Consider the following 17,895-nt stretch of genomic DNA (forward strand, 5'->3'; position numbering starts at 1 on the left):
ATGTCAGGTGTTACTAAGGGCTGGGGTGACGCCAGCTTGGTGACGCCACTACGAATTGCTAGGGGAAGATAGAAAGCTTGGTATCGAGAGAGAATTGTGCAAAGTCCGATAAGTGTGAATTAAGCGATAATTGATAAATAAACTATTTAATTACTAATAAAAACCGTGTTATTATTTAAGAGCCGTCATAGTTTATTTAAAAAAAAAAAAAAGAATTACAATAAATATATATCTACACTGCGATCGGTGTACCAATGCAGTGCCCTATGCACCATTAGGTGCGGAAAGGGAATGATGATACTTTTACAGAAAATGCTAATAAAAGTATGTCAATCAAAGATAGACTGGGAATGCACAGTGGTTTTTTAGTCCCGACACTTATGTTAGGAAGTGAAACGGTATTGTCAGGTGAAAGATATATGCAGCTAACAAGGTTTGTATGAAAGGCTTAGGAATGATGAAATCGGAGAAGAAATCAAATCTAAGACAGGCATAATTGATAATGAGACGAATGGATGATTTGGTCTTGTGAAACAAATAGATTTGTAATAAAATAAATAAAACAACTTTGTTTTTAACCACTGATTTATTATTTTCCTCCACCGACCGGATTCAAAGCTAAACAAGCTTCTTTGTCAAGGTATACTTGGCTAATGAACTCTTTCCTATTTTATTTCTGAATTCGCAAACCATCTGATAGAAAATAATCATAATTTTAATAAAGCCACTGTTTTCAACGTTCTTTATGTTGAAAATAAAATATTAACATCAGACAATACCCTACCATCAAACATTAAACCGGCTTTATACACAACTAATAATATAGGAACATTGTTTAAAAATCACTTAGACAAAGTCCATAAATATAATAAATCTGGGATATACCAATTAAATTGTAATGATTGCCATTCAATATACATTAGAAAAACCATAAGAAATTTTAATATTCGAGTAAAAGAACACTTAAGATGCTTAAATAATAATAATTTTTCAGAATTCGCAAATCATGTGATAGAAAATAATCATAACTTCAATAAAGACACTGGATTAAAAGAACTTCATGTTGAAAATAAGACAACTAAATAACAAAATAAACAATATTTCTTTTAGTCCACTCCTGTCTAGTTTAGAATGTATCCATCTTTTATTTATTTATATAACTTTAATATAACTTTTGATTCCATTTTCGACATGTATTATAAATTTTTATTATTTTTATTTTTCTATTATTATTTTGTATATTGTTTTGATTATTTTTAATTTTTTTTTTTGATTACCTGTATATTGTTTTAATATGAAAATAAATATTTTCGATTTATATATCGAAGAGTCCCGACTTAACACGGAATTTTCTAACAAGTCGGGACATAAAAAAACATATAATTGTGTCTATGTAAAATGGTGTATTTTGTGCATTAAATAAATAAAATCTCACATTACCATCCTTTCAAGTCAAAAAGACCCTATTTTTTAATTTCATTGGTAGCATGCACACGCACATGTACCCTCTCCCTCATTCATTCACGCATACACACATTCACATACACACGAATGCAAACGTCACATACATACAATTACGTTAATTCTTTTCTTATATATTATGTGTCATTAGATTTACAGCGGATTTTTTTAATTGGCTCTAGTATTGTTAATATATTTCTACTTATTTTGTTTAAGTAATAGCTGTAAAAATCCAAAATAAAATAAAGCATACTGATAAAATAAAATAGGAAAGAATTCATTAGTTAAGTATACCTTGAGAAAGAAGCTTGTTTAGCTTTGAAACCAATCGGTGGAAAAAAAAATAGTGGATAAAAACAAAGTTGTTTTACATACAGTCGAACTTGGTTATTACGAGGAAGATGGGACCGATTGAATTTGCTCGTTACAAGCGTTACTTGTTATACCAGAGAAAAGTTTTTTTATACAATCGCCATTGCACATTGTCACTAAGTAAACAAGTAAATACACGTGTACATATAATTCATACAGAAAATAAAAAAAAAAATTTAGGGAAAATTGCCACTTTTTCACGAATTGAGAGACTGAAGAAGTATAGAAATTAAAAAAAAAAATATTTTCAGGCGTTGCCTAGTATGTAGGTGAAATAATTCAATTAGATGAATCTCACCCGCATAAATAAAGGTTTCAGCTCTTTAACTTCACAAACATCAACAGATGAAAGAATTGAAGGAATATAGATGTTCAAATATAGGCAGAATGGTGAATGTTACACAGTGTGTAAAGTGGCCACTTAAACCAGCCATTGACAGGTCATAAGCCCTGTAGATGCCTAGACTTCTATATTACCTTCTCTTAAATGTTCTTCATCTCTGTTGTACTATAAAAAAAATATATTTAAATAGATTTGTATTTATTTTTTACATCACATGGCCAAGAGGCCAATAATTATGGTGGTAAATAAATTTAATTTATTTAGTTTGTATTTTTTATTTATTTATTTGTATAAAGATACACATAGCAAAAAAATAATAACATATCTCTAACTCTATGAGTCCTGTGTCACAACATAATGGAAAGTGGAAGCATGCACAGTATTAAAGAAAAATAAAAATGATTAATTAATATCTGGACAACACGCTTAATAGTATATAAATCTATGCAATGTCTCGTAGCAGTCTCCTGCAATGGTCTCTTCCCTTAGACAAAATACAATCTTGTACACTTCTCCTGAAAATGGCTTTCGTTTTGGAGAACTTAATATGTTCATCCAGGATATTGAACACTTGGGGCCACAAAAGAGAAATTTCTCTGAGTAAAAATCGTACTATAACGTAAAAAGAAATGATTTTTTGAAAAATAAATTTAAAAAATAATAAAATCAAATATGTTGATGACAAGTTTTGTGTAAGGCAATTTTCCCATATATGTTAATAATAAATATATATAGTGTCCATACAGCTCGACTGTGGCTGCCACTATCAAAGATGTTTCTACAGTATCCCTGTTTACTTCTTCACGCCTGAAGAAACGTCTCCTTTCTCTTCCTTAATCTCTCTTTTCCTTATTTCCTTTTTCTCACCGAAGACTAGTATCGATATTAATTTATTATATAAATAAAAGACGAGTGATACTTTAATCCACACATTTGAAACATGCAGTGACTGGTTTCGTCGCTTTCGCGACATCTTCGAGGCTGGTATCTTTATTAAGGAGTTTGATGTATTTATACAAAATAGAGGTAAGGATATAGAATTCAAAATTATATGAAAGTAAATTAAATAAAGTTATTTTTATCTTAAGGATTACTGTAAATTTTTTTTTGGGTTGACTAATGAGTTGATATAATGCTATTTTAACGAGTTTAAGTATTTTATTTTTAGTGTCCCATCCTTCGTGAGTGTGATTTTAGTCAATTATGATTTCTGAAACACATCGTTAAAATAGCATTATATCAACTCATTAGTTAACCCGAATTTTTTTCATAGTGATCCTTAAGATTATAATAATTTAATTTAATTTACTTTCATATAATTTTGAATTCTCTATCCTTACCTCTGTTTTGTATAAATACATTGAACTCCTTAATAAAGATACCAGCCTCGAAGATGTCGCGAAAGCGATGAAACCGGTCACTGGATATTCCAAATTTGTTGATTAAAGTATCACCCGTCTTATCTATATAATAAATTAAAATGAATTTCCATCAAGAATTTTCACTTACAAACTTAAATGTTTTCGATATTCATTTATGTATATGGGTCCACTTGAGTCAAAATAGTCTCGAGACCAGACTCACAAATGTATATGGGCCTAAGAGCACTCTCGGAGACAAGTCGTTGCCGGTCGCTGAGACTACTCGTGTCGCAAGTGGACATGTTCATTCCCGCACTCGAGATCTAGTCTCCAGTTTTCCGTCAATGACGGAAGAATTGAGAGCACTCTTAAACAGCGCATTGCATTTTCTCGTGTTTAAATTGATCGAATTAATTTGATAGAATGAGCGTTCGATAATGGACAAAAGAGGAAATTTTTCATTTAATGTAAATTAAATGTTTTACTAAATCTAAAAGCAGTTTAAACTCCACTGCAGACATCCAAATAAAAATTTTAAACTGCTGTGCATCATCCAACCGTAAATTATTTACGAGAGTACGAATTGAACCGGCTCCAAAGTCAACGAGGAACTTCAGCCCTACGGGGAATTGGATACAAATTTTTTTTTCTTGCTCGCGGTAAAAATTAGAGCATTAAATTGTAGCGCAAAGTTTTTGGAAAATGTACAAAAAAAATAATAAAAAATATTTTAATAAAAACGCACTACTTTGATTGACGTCACTGGTTCATATGAACCAACCAATGATGTGACAGCTGTGAAGGATATCTGGTTGGCTTACCGTCAACTAACCAATGGGAAGAACTAACAGTGAACAACCTCTGACGTCAAACGCAGAGTTATTTCAGAAATACAAAACTTTAAAAAATCATAGTGCTGATAATACGATATTTAATTTTTAAATATTTTTTTGGCTTAGTTTAATAGTCCATGCATCTATTCTCCAAGAACTGGACATAGGAGAAAGACTGATATCCATGTGCGAGAAAAGAATCCTGCAGTTCTTTGGGCATATTTCCAGGGGAGACTCTGATAGTTTGGAGAAAACTATTCTCCTGGGGAGTGTCGAAGGGACAAGGTCGCGTGGACGTCAACCGACAAGATGGAGCGGCACAGTCACTGAATTATCAGAATCATCACTGACAAATGCCCATAGAAGAGAACAAGACCGTTCCAGATTGAGGGAGACTGTCCACAGACGAGCCATGTCTGGAGTCAGGCGTAATCACCATCCTCAGACATGAGGCACGGATTGAAGAAGAAGAATAGTCTATTAATAAATAAAAAAATTAACAAAAGACACCGAATTTCCTCATTCAACGATCCACCCATTTCCTCACCCGACGATGACAATGTTATACGCAATCAAAAAAGCTAGAGCGTGACGCGAATCCATTTTGAAAAATAAAAACACATACACATGATCAAGTCACATGGCAGACTGCGTGTTGACTCTAGTTGACACGAAACTGTCTCGGGTCTCGAGACTATAGTCAGTGTCGAGTCTTCCATACCTATCTCGAGACCGAAAGTGATCTCAAATGGACAACACCCTGATACTGATCTCGAGACTTTCTCTTTAGATTTTATCTGTGGACACTTAGCCTACGCACATATTGTTAGTTCTATTTTTGAATGATTGTTTTCGTAGATTTTGAAACTGAAATTTAACAAATAACACCGTTTATTTTATTGGTTGGTTTGATGAAATCGCCATTTGGCAATGAGTCTGCCGAAGCGTAAATATGATGTACGGAAAATATAAATAAATTGATTTTATTATCATATAATATATGGACGAGTTCTATGCTGAATTTTAATTAGTATTGTTTAAATTTTTAGCTTTTCCAAAGATGTCTAATGAAGATTTTAAATATTGAGCTCTGGAGATTATATCTCAATTATGTGAAGGAAACCAAAGCTTCTCTTGGGACTTACAAGTGAGTATTTATTTATTTTTATTTAAAAAAAAAGTTATTAGTTCAAATGTTTGTACCTAAGGACTGGATTTCACCCCCCAGAGCAACGATTCCTTAAAAGTGGAAGAGTCACAGGGGTTCCGAGAATTAGGGCGTATTTTCGTAATAAACACGCCGTTGATGTTGCGATGCCAACACTTTTATCGGTAAATAGCTTCGAAAGTCATCAATATTAACTGTATCGGAGTATGAGAATTTGATCAATGTTAAGAATCCATTCTCTCTGAAACAAAACTTCGAATCAGCTGATTTAAAGCTGAAAGACTTTTGGGTTGGACTTAAAGATGTATATCCTGCAGTTAATGAGAAGGCCATCGTGGTTTTGCTTCGTGATGTGAGACTGGCTTTTCAGCTTACGCCTACTCTAAAAACAGGTTCAAAATTAGACTGGATGCCACTCCAGATCTTCGTACTCAATTGTCAGACATTAAACCTAATTTTATGCTATTATAAGTAAAACTAAAAAGTCACTATTCACATGAAATACGTGGGGTAAAAATTTTAAATTCAAAATATAGTCTTTCTTTTCAAAAACTGCTGCCCTAGAGAGTTGTTGAGATATATATAATATAACAACCCAGGTGGAGAAAATTTTATAGAAGATAATACGGAAGTCTACAGTACTTATAATCTGCCATCGGCTGGTTTATGTGACCATCAAGTACACACTGTATGACATTCAGCATTCTACCTATGTTTCAACATATATATTTTAGACTCCCAGCCTTACATACTGCAGGGATCTTGACATTTGTGCACCTACCATACATACTTTGAACACACTGTTAGCAAAAAGTGGACTGTATAATTTAATAATGAATTTATTAAATTATACAGTCCACTTGTTCATATTTGTAATCTGTATTTGAGTAAAGGAAAAGAGCACGGAAATGGACCTACATTTGATGCTTGAGGATGTTCTTCTATTTCGGGCACTGAATGATGAAAGTTCACCATGAATTATGATATTAAACGACGCGTGACGATTCCAAGAATTCTGACTGAAATCCAAATCTTCTAATGTTGTATTTCTTCTATCTTGATGTTAGGTAGGTACCATAAGGATGGGTCAAGGGAAGGATGGGAAAGTAAGGTAATCGGCCAGGAATAATATTGATAAATGCCATTTTATACTAAACACACACAGAGATCGCATTTTGACAGCATACTTTCATCCTTGTTTTTACCAATTCCACATTTCACTTCTGTACATGAGGGTCGGCACCGGAACTCCATTCTTACCGCCTAATTTTGCCTACTCCAAAGTTGATTTCAATCCTGTTCTTGGCACTTACCCTCGTTTCAATATCTTATTATTTTGAAATATTTGTTTTACAGGGAAAAGATGGCGCAAGCGTACGATTTCGCACTGGAAAAGATTGGCATGGACATCCACGCCTTCCCCATATGGTACGACTACATACAGTTCCTCAAGGGAGTGGAAGCCATTGGATCTTATGCAGAAAACCAGAAAATTGGAGCAGTTCGTAAGGTAAATTGATTAATGAACAACTACAATGTATATTTAAATTTGTCGCAATGGAGAGGAAAAAAATTTTTTCAGCTCTTTTACTTCACAAAAGTCAACAGATAGAAGAGTTGAGGAAATGTGGATATTCAAACATGGGCAGAGTGGTGAATGTTACACAGTGTGTAAAGTGGCCACTTAAACCAGCCAATGACAGATCATAAGCCCCTTAAATGCCTCGACGTCCATAATTCCTTCTCAAAAGTGTTTTCCCTCTCTGTTGAAATAAATTTAAATATGAATAACTCCCTAGGGAGGAAGTCCAGCCAGTCTGCAAGCATTTGGACATACTCAAACATTGTTGAATTCCACTATGCCGTGTTGTGTCATTTTAAAGTGTAGAAATACTGCTGAGATCAAAAAGAAACAGGATGGGATCACATTTCATGTGTAAGTAGTAAATGCGAAAAAACAGACACATCACACTCAATACATAGTTTTACCACACGTTCGTCGTTCGAAAAAATGGACACATCTTATGCCAACACCCAATACGAAGTTTTATCACATTTCGATAGTATTCAGAGTCACCGACAAATGTTTTTAATTTGTAATGTGTTCACAGGTGTACCAGCGTGCCGTCGTCAACCCGATAATCGGCATCGAGACAATGTGGAAGGACTACATCGCCTTTGAGCAGAGCATCAACACAATAATCGCCGAGCGCATGGCGATGGAGCGCTCGCGCGACTACATGAACGCGCGGCGCGTGGCCAAAGAGCTCGAGGGCGTGACGCGCGGCCTCAACCGGAATCTGCCGGCCACCCCGCCGACTCTGCACCCGGAGGAACTGAAACAGGTGAAAATGTTTTAATCTTTTGGTGACTTGTATGAAGGGCTTCCGAGTAATTTTTCAAAATAAAAATGATGATAATCTAAATTGTTCTAGTTACTAATTTATTTATTTATTTATTATATGTTCGGCCTAAGCCAATTACAACAATTACATGAAGAAACATATATACAAGAAACTGAACAACAAGAATATAAAATTATGTAGCAAAGACAAACAAGGGCAATCAAATAATGGTAAACAATATATTCATAAACACGATAAACTTATAAGATTTCGAGCTAAATTATGCCAATCTACCTGTTAACGAAAAGCGGACTGTAGCAAAAAACTAATTTCATTCAGTTTTGTAATGGATTGGGAACAATTGAAGATTGGAAAGGAACACGGAATATTGACCTACCTTTGATACAATGTGAATGTTTTCAATTTTCGGCACTGGATGATGAAATGCACTATGAATTATATAACTATTTATGATAACAATATGTTTCTTTTTTGTGTGATACCTACCGTGTTTGTTGGATTTGTTCCGACGTTTCGGTACCGTTGCAGGGGCCATCTTCAGGGTAAACTGTGTTTAAACACATTGATAACAGTGACCGTGAAAACCTTCGCACCTATTTATTTATGATAACTTTACGACACCCGATGAATCCGGCTCGAAGGACCAAATGTTAACAAAAAGCGGACTGTAGCAAAAAAACAAATTTCATTCAGTTTTGTAAAAGGTTGGAAACATTTGAAGAAAGGAAAGGAACAGGGAATATAGACCTACATTTGATACAATGTGAATTTTCTTAAATTTTGGGCACTAGATGATGAAATGGACTTTGAATTATGTAAGTATTTTTACAACGACGCGCAACAAATCCAAGAATTTTTATGCTATCTTTTATGTAATGTGTCGAAAAAGTTTTTTGTTTTGTTCCGAATCCAAATCATCTAATTTTGAATATCTTCTATTTTGAGGTAAGTTAGATACCATAAGGATGGGTCAAGGGAATGATAAATGCTGTTATTTACTAAACACCATCTTCATCCCACATTGTTTAGTGGCGAGGAGATCTACGAAAAGCCGGAAGATCTATCCCAAAAAATTCCAAGTTATGCGACAAATTGACTTATCTAATCTACCTTTTTTGACAAAATTAAAATGACGCGATAGCCGACTGTTTCCTCCCAGTAGCAATAAGTGTTCTAATATCTGCATTGATTCTCCGTTCACAGGTCCAGCTGTGGAAGAAATACATCCTGTGGGAGCGCAGCAACCCCCTGCGCTCGGAAGACACGGCCCTCGTAGCCCGTCGGGTCATGTTCGCTGTAGAGCAGTGCCTGCTGTGTCTCGGGCACCACGCGGACGTGTGGTATCAGGCTGCCCAGTTCCTCGACCACTCTTCCAAGCTGTTGCAGGAGAAAGGGGTGAGAAGACTATAGGAACTTGTCATTCTATACAGCCCTCACGACGAACGAGGTCTCACCAAGGAATACATGGAATATTTGAGTTTCTAATATAAATACCGAACGAGGAGCGGCTGCCTCGTGGTCTAATGGTTAGCACGCTTACCTGCCAGGCAAGAGGTCTCGGGTTCGATTCCCGACGTGGTAACCGTGAAATTACACTAGAATATTTCATAGTCCCTAGACTGGAGCAAAAAATTTCCTTACAAATGACATACAAAGGATACAATTTATGTTAAGATCCAATATTAAAAAAAAAAAAATATCGTTCTTCTTCATTCCAGGATGTCAATTCCTCAAAACTCTTTGCGGACGAAGCGAGCGCCGTTCTAGAAAGGGCCACAGCACCAGGCGGTGGACTGCACAAGAACGCTCTGCTTTATTTCGCACACGCCGATTTCGAAGAAGGCCGCGTCAAGTGTGAGAAAGTGCATCAGATATATAATCGCTATCTGGAGATACCCGACATAGATCCCACATTGGTAAGCTAAACTCATTTTCCTGTAATCAAAGCTGATTTTTAAATTTTATTTGTTGAATATCAGCATCTTAATTTAAAAAAATATATATTTGCAATTTATTTATTAACCCTTGCGGATTATTACATTCACTTCTTTATTCGTACTATCTTGTTGATAATAATATTTTTTACACAAAACTCCTCGAAAGATTCTCGAAATACATCTACTTTTCATCACCAGTAATAATTCTATGAAGAAAACTGTTTCTTTTATGCTGCAAAAGCAAAATTTCAGAGGTGGCTCTTTGATTATCCACGTGTCTCTCAGTCAACTCATGCGGCACCCATTTTCCTTTCTTTGAACTCTTCCAAACATTTGGAAATATCTTGTCGAGTCATGTTTAATGCCTCTGCAAGTTGATCTTGTGTTTGCGTACCATCTTCATCCAATAACGCTTGCAGATCAGCGTCCTCAATTGTGTTTTTGGTCTCCACCCGCCTTTATAAACTCTGTGGCGATGTTATCATAACCTTGCGCTTTCCCATTCTTCATATGCTTAGCAGCAATTTTAATTTCTTCCATACTTATCTCTTTTGCATCGTCATCTGCATTTATGTTTACTTGAGAAGGTGGTGCGCTGGCTATATTTCCCGTGTGCGTTTCATACACCTCAAAATATTCCTTCCATCTTGTTTTAATCCCACTATCATTCGTCACCATTTTTCCATGGTTTCCTATTACTGCTGTCATACATCTGCTATCCTTACTTTTTTGGGAATTTTTAACTGCTTTCCAGAATATTTTAATATTTTCTTGGAAATTTTTTGTCATTTTTATTCCCTCACTTTCTTTCAGTAATTTTTTTCTTTCACACACACCTTGTTTTACTCTCTTCAAGTTCAACCATGCTTTCTTCTTTTCTTGAACGAGCTTTTTTATTTCGTCATCCCTATTTTAATAAAGAATATAAATTGTTTTCTAGGCTTACGTTCAGTACATGAAGTTTGCAAGAAGAGCTGAAGGAATCAAGTCTGCTAGAACCGTCTTCAAAAGGGCACGAGAGGATCCAAGGTATGCCCATGTTTTCCGTACTCATGTTTGGGTACTTTTTATAAATCATTCAAACTAACTAGCACCAATCACTTTCTCGGGAAGGCCATTCCATTTCTCCACAACTCTGTTTGTCAGGAAGTTCTTCCCGGGGTTGGATGAGAAGGAGGTAGTGTTGAGTTTCAATGAATGACCTCTGAGATGGCGGTTTTTATTCATAGTGAACATTGATTTCAACTCGGGTACATTATATTGCTCAGTTAAGATGGAGTCACCACGCTGCCTGCGCTCCCAGTGAACTTAACCCGAGCTCCCTTAAGCGGTCCTCGTATGATTTATTTCTTAGAGAAACTACCATTTTAGTTGCTCTTCTCTGGACTTTCTTCAACAACTCTGTCTTTTTTAAAATAGGGACTCCAGATTTGGTAGGCATACTCCGGGAGTGGACGAACATATGTTTTATACATTTTAAGGAACAAATCTTGGGTGATGTGTGCGAATGATTTCCTTACTAAGCATAAAAGGGAATGGGTGCGTTAGTTTGACAATTTGGATAATATGTGATTCCCATCTAAGATCACAAGTAATCACAACTCCGAGATCTTTTTGTGACGTTACTGCTTGCACTTGATTTTCATCCATGGTATATATTATTATCGGATTTCGTATACATGTAATGTACAATAAAAAAAATATAATTCCCCTCGGGGCGTTAATGGAATTATATTAATAATAAAACTCTTTCTTGCTTCAGGTCCCGATACCACGTGTTTGTAGCTGCTGCGCTCATGGAGTACTACTGTTCTAAGGATAAGAACATCGCCTTTAGGATATTCGAACTGGGACTCAAGAAATTCTCCCATAGCCCGGAATATGTCCTATGCTATATCGATTATCTTTCACATCTCAACGGTAAAATTGATTTATTTTTATTTATATATACGCCCAATGGGCATTTTTATGGACACATTTATACATAGAAAATTATTATAACAAAATTAGAAAGACTCAATGGTTTAAAGTAGACTTTGTGGGAGTGGAAGCGGGAGAGAGGTGTTTATAATTGAATTTGATTCAGTGATCGTTTGAAAGAAGACAACTTGTTATCAAAGAAATCAAGACTGGTATGTTTGTTGGCAGACCTGAGAATTCTGGGCATAGGGGAATGAAAACCATAGTTCTATTGTTATCGGTAAGGGGGTTCTAGAACCCCCCGATATGTATATCTACGCATTAAAATATTCAAAAATGTTGTTCCACTGAGAAATTTTTCCTTTAATTATGATTTATTAAAAATTTTGATCGTTTTGATGTTGGCACTTTTTTCTTAAAAGCCTATCAAAAATTTAAGAGAGAAATAAGTAAGTTTTGAAGTTGAATTAAATTCCGACATAACTGTCACTTTAATAAAACGAATGCCTAGATGTGAAAATAATGTCGCTAGGTTCTGTCCTATTAACAAATAAGAGTATCTAGGCGTTAGAAAGTTACCACTCTAAAAAAAATATTTTGTTATTATATTTTTTCTATGTGTTTTACTATCTTTCCGAGTGTACGTATCGAGACGTTAAAGGAGCCGGCTTTGTAGTCGATCGGTAGATACATACAGAAGATCGTTAAGCGTACCGTCTAGGTCAGGGGTGCTCAAACGGTCGATCGCGATCGACCAGTCGATCGCGATCGACCGAGTCGATCGCGATCGACCGAGTCGAAAGCTAATATCTATATATGCTACGGTACACCCTACCTAGGTAGGTAGGGTGTATCGTGTATGTACGACAACCCTGCATCACACATACTTGCAGCCTCTCAAGTCGATCGTAAGTAGTCTAAAAATATTGAGGTAGATCGCCAGCAGTTCAAGTTTGAGCACCCCTGGTCTAGGTGATTACAAAAGACATTCAAAATTCATGTTCAAGCGAGCATTTTTTGCTTGAATTGGGATTTATTGGAGTTTATAATCGCTTTGAAGTGGGCACTTTCTATCACAGAAGCCTATTTAAACTATAAATGAGAACTATTTTAAATGTCAATGACGTAAAGAACGCGGACTAATTTTTTGCGGTCATTCCGTTGGCTTGTTTCGATCATATGACGTGTATATGACAAGTAGGTAGAACATGCCGAGGTAGATACAGATAGTACAGAAGTTAAGTATACCGTCTCCATATATACAGATGAAGATAGCATTCATAATCGAGGCACTGGAGTCGTTAAGTGACTTGTCTGAACGGCGACAATATATATTTCTTCCGTGCGGGGAAAAATGAACTATTTTCCTCTTCCAGAGGACAACAACACTCGAGTATTGTTCGAGAGGGTTCTATCTTCTGGAAACTTGGAGCCGGAAAACGCTGTCGACATTTGGAATCGATTCTTGGAGTTTGAATCCAATATAGGAGACCTCATCAGCATTGTCAAAGTGGAAAAGCGACGCTCTGCTGTCCTCGAAAAGGTACGTAACATATTAGCCTGCTCTAGATGTTATTGTATACATATCTTCGATTATAAAATCACACAAAATAGATAGATATATTATGTTAATACTTTTTTCATACAGGATACAATGCAATGAAAAATAAGTTTTACGTGTGTACTTATTAACTAAGATTCATTCCCAAGAGATTATTTGCAATAGTTAATCAGCATTATGAAAAATGAGAATTTCGTTAATGTAATGTTAATGTATATAAGTTCGAAAAATGGCGTGAGTAGTAGTACTACCATCACGCCATTTCGCCGTAGGGGTAGGCAGAGAGAATGGACCGCCACACACGTCTATCCTGGCATACAATCCTAGCCTCTTCCACATTCATACATCTTGTCATACATGCCCTTCGGTTCTGTCTGCTCTTGACATGACCAGACTTAAGATTTTGGTTTATCTGATCATGCCACGTCTGCCTCGGTCGTCCTCGTCTCACGTTGCCGTTCATTTTCGCCATATATACTTGTTTTACCATTCTTTTGTCGTCCATTCGTTCTACGTGACCAAACCATCTCAGAGACCCTTTCTTAATCTTATCAATTATACTTGATATATTGAGTTTTTCTACCGACATTTCTTGGTGGAACTGCATTTTAATTATAATAATAAAAATACTTTATAGTTTTATTCCACTTTTATTTATAATTATTTTATAATTTTTTTTTTTTTTACCAGTGACCGGGTTTCGTCGTGACCGACATCGTCAGAATGTCGGTCACGACGAAACCCGGTCACTGGTAAAAAATTTATAAAATAATTATAAATAAAAGTGGAATAAAACTATAAAGTATTTTTATTATTATGATTATACTTGACTCAGATTTACACTCTCACCTGATTTCATCATTCGCAACCCTGTCATACATTGATTTCCTACACATTCGTCTAAGAGATCGCAATTCTACCGCGTTCACTCGGCTTTCATCCTTCCTCTGCCAGTTGCATGTTTCACTAATAAGTGTTGGGACTAAAACTCCGTTGTGCACTGCCAGTTTAGCTTCGATTGACATATTTTTATTAGAAATTACTGTGCTTAGTGCTACGTTCGTTTTGTTGCCCGCATTCACTCTACTTTCAACATCTTTTTCTACTCTTCATCTCTTGAAAACATGCTTCCCAGATACACAAATTCTTCTACTTGCTCGAGACATTCGTTGTTTATATTTATTATGCAGTCAGTAACCTCACTTGTTTTTTCGGCAGTATATGTTATATTCCCGACACATGCGGGCCTCTGCTGGTCTGTCTTTAAACCTAATCTTTATTATGATATTTAACTCTCTCTTCCCGGTGATGTGTAGCCAGTACACATTGCATCTAATAACTTTAATATCTCCATTGATCTAATAAATGATGCGTTGAGATTTTCCCCATTCCTTCGTTATATATTTATGTATTGGTAAAAATATTTTTTTACTAAATAATTAATGCTTATTGGGAACATAAAAAGCGTTTTGTCTAAAATCCGAGAAATCACCAATACAATAGAAAGTTTACCAATGTGTCGCATGTTGCGTTCGTAGTAAAAAAGTAATCCTAGGTTTGTATAAATAAAACACTTTGTTTTAAGTCCACTGAGTTTATATATTTAACACGACATGTTTCGGACACGCAGTACTGTTTCAGAGCTGTTTCAGAGTTTGCCAACCACATCATGGAAACAAACCATTCTTTTCACTCACATACTCTCAAACTTTTACATTCAAATATTAAGAAAGGAAAAATAATGAACAATTTGGAGAACATCAAAATTCAAAAAAACTTAAATTCAAATAATATCTTAATAAATAACATAACTTTTCAAAATACATCACCACTACTTAATATATTCCCACTTTCTAGACCCCCTACCCCCCATACCACCCCTTCCACACTTAGTTCCACCCCACCCCTGTCAGTACCTAAACTTTCTCTTTGTAATTTTATGTTTAGTTTTTAAATTAAAGTGAGTTATTTACAACTCGTTGAAAATGGCCCTCAAAATTAAATATTTGGGTAAATCATAAGAACGCAAATATTTCTTTAGATGGACAGTACTGCGTGTCCGAAACATGTCGTGTTAAATATATAAACTCAGTGGACTTAAAACAAAGTGTTTTATTTATACAATTCAATATGTTATTCCACAATGTTAACGCCGAGTCAATAAATAATATAATCCTAGGTTAAGATTTTATTAGAGAGATCTTCAATTTTTAAATGACAAAATTCTATACTGCTTTTGATATCTTTAACTTCTTCATAAATTTTATTCATTTCTCCTAAGAGGACTTTTTGCATATTATTTCAAGTTATGTTGGTTTGCCTCCGAGCCTTCTTCGTAATTTGAATTTGAATGAGAATTGGAAATTCGGACTTATTTAAAAGGTACTTTAAGAACTGTTTTGATATTCTCGACAATTTGTTTTGTGGATTTTCCAGTGCTAATTTTGTTTATGTTCTTACAGATCAAAGAGTTTGAAGGAAAGGAAACAGCCCAATTGGTGGACAGATACAAGTTCCTAGATTTATACCCGTGCTCCGTAGCCGAACTCAAATCTATTGGCTACAATGAGGTATGTAAAAAACAAAATTATAGTTTACCAACTTTTACTAATGATAAAAACATTTTTGCTGTATATAGTTGGATAATTTATATAGCGCCATTTTTGTGAAAATCACCTCAAGGGCGCTGTACAATTAATAAATATCCCAGTACGTCTTGCGGCTACAGAGCGCATGGACGGTTGGGATTCTAGTTCCTCGTTTTCAATTAAGATCAATAAAAAATTATAACAGATAGGAGCTAGATTACAGGACGTCTTGCAGCTACAGAGCGCATAGACAGTTAGAAATTTAGCCCCCATTTACACATTTTAAAAATTGACAAATAAATTTAGTGTATTAATGATACTAAAAAAAATAAAAATAATATGAATAGTAAAAAGGAGTAAGATTACAATACGTTTTGCAGCTACTAAGCGCATAGACGATTGGAATTCTAGACCCCATTTATAAAATTTAGGTATTTTTAAGTTGGTATATGAAAGCTAGATAACCAATCATCGTGCAGCTACAAAGCCTTGTTTGCAAACATTTGGACATATTTAAAATATTGTTTAACCGACTATTTCAGGAGTATACAAAATTAAATGTATTTTCATGTAGGGGGAATAATTCGGCCAGATGAATCTCGCCTACATCAATAAAGGTTCCAGCTCTAACTTCACAAACGTCAAGAGATGGAAGAATCAAAGAAATATAGATATTCAAATATAGGCAGAATGGTGAATATCACACCGTGTGTAAAGTGGCCACTTAGTCCAGCCAATGACAGGTCATAAGCCCTGTAAGATTTCTATACAATGTTCTTCATTTCTGTTGCAATGACTCTCCTTCGGGTTGAATCCAGTTCTTGTCTACAAAAATTTGGATAGCTTCAAATTATTGTTAATTTATTTATCAGAATGCGTAAAAAGACTAAGTGACTGATGGAATATCGATGTCAATTTTGACGTATTAACTCGTCCCCGCGTTAATATTGAGGTATTTTGCGAGGTTATACTAATGAATTAAGTCGTAAAATATTTTTCTCTGTCTGTTCTCACCAGCATTGCCAACTCTATCAATTTTGGAAGCACTCTACCAAATTTGATGGGGATTCAGCCGATATTTGAGGGTATAAGATGCAAACTTAGAAATCTCCACCAAAAACGGAAAATGAGTTATTGATGCCAAAATAAACTATACGTAAAAACCTGCCTACTTAAACGATAGCGTAATTCAAAACCATCTCTAAATCTTGCAAAAACAGATTTCAATTATACTACTTGACAGCGCAAACTTAGCATTCTCCATTGATTTGTTGAAGCTTAATTACAAATCTTGCAATTCTTTTTTCAAAGATTTTCACAAATATACAAAACTTTTTCCTAAATCAGGCCAGTAATGCAAAACTGTTTTTAGAGCAGTGCGGCTGATGCACGGATCAGTGTCCAAGGTCCCCGCTCGACGGCAACTACATTGTCCTTTTTTGTACTATCGATAATAAGATTTTTATCGTATTTTTTCTTGCAGGTGGCCGGCATGTCCAACCGCCACCTGGGCCTGGGACCGCTGCAGGTGTTGCTCGGCGGCGCGGGGGGCCTGTCCGCCGGAGAGGCGGCCATCGCCGTGCCCGACACCGCCCACATGCTCCCCTACAAGCCGCGCTTCAACCCCCTGCCGGGGGAGCACCCAGTACCCGGTGAGTGCCCACATATTAAACACGTACATCAGCCATCACGTTGATTCCGACCTGCGAGGGGTCCATGTCAAAGATTCGAAAATTGGGGGTGCATGCGATGTAAATGAAAATAGAAACCAATACGTCTCCTACGGTCTATTCGCGTCAGAGCGTTTCTATGCTTTCTCGGGTGTCCCGCAAGGCTTTAACCTGGGTCCATTGTTGTTCATTTTCATCCGATAAAATTGGTCGTTTTCAGCTTATTCGGTATAACACCGTCTAAACGCTGTGTATGAGGGATAAAGCAGTTTAAATTTCTCGATAATAACTCCAATTGAACTCATTCAAGATTGA

At 35.7% G+C, this 17,895-nt stretch overlaps 1 protein-coding gene across 1 annotated transcript in view; it reads left to right on the forward strand.

The window, feature by feature from the left end:
* The first annotated feature begins 5,316 nt into the window (after positions 1-5,316).
* su(f) (cleavage stimulation factor subunit su(f)) overlaps positions 5,317-17,895 on the forward strand; it is a 53,450-nt gene continuing 40,871 nt past the window's right edge. Inside the window, exons 1-10 of the mRNA XM_088236458.1 lie at positions 5,317-5,517; positions 6,895-7,048; positions 7,650-7,883; positions 9,108-9,299; positions 9,623-9,820; positions 10,782-10,870; positions 11,604-11,761; positions 13,138-13,304; positions 15,785-15,892; positions 17,394-17,562. Coding sequence (XP_088092584.1) covers positions 5,438-5,517; positions 6,895-7,048; positions 7,650-7,883; positions 9,108-9,299; positions 9,623-9,820; positions 10,782-10,870; positions 11,604-11,761; positions 13,138-13,304; positions 15,785-15,892; positions 17,394-17,562 — 1,549 coding nt within the window. The 5' untranslated portion in view covers positions 5,317-5,437. The remainder of the gene's footprint in view (positions 5,518-6,894; positions 7,049-7,649; positions 7,884-9,107; positions 9,300-9,622; positions 9,821-10,781; positions 10,871-11,603; positions 11,762-13,137; positions 13,305-15,784; positions 15,893-17,393; positions 17,563-17,895) is intronic.

Source organism: Micrasema longulum, unplaced genomic scaffold, assembly GCF_059751315.1.
Source record: "Micrasema longulum isolate JH-2025_06_02 unplaced genomic scaffold, ASM5975131v1 h1tg001558l, whole genome shotgun sequence".
NCBI lineage: Eukaryota > Metazoa > Arthropoda > Insecta > Trichoptera > Brachycentridae > Micrasema > Micrasema longulum.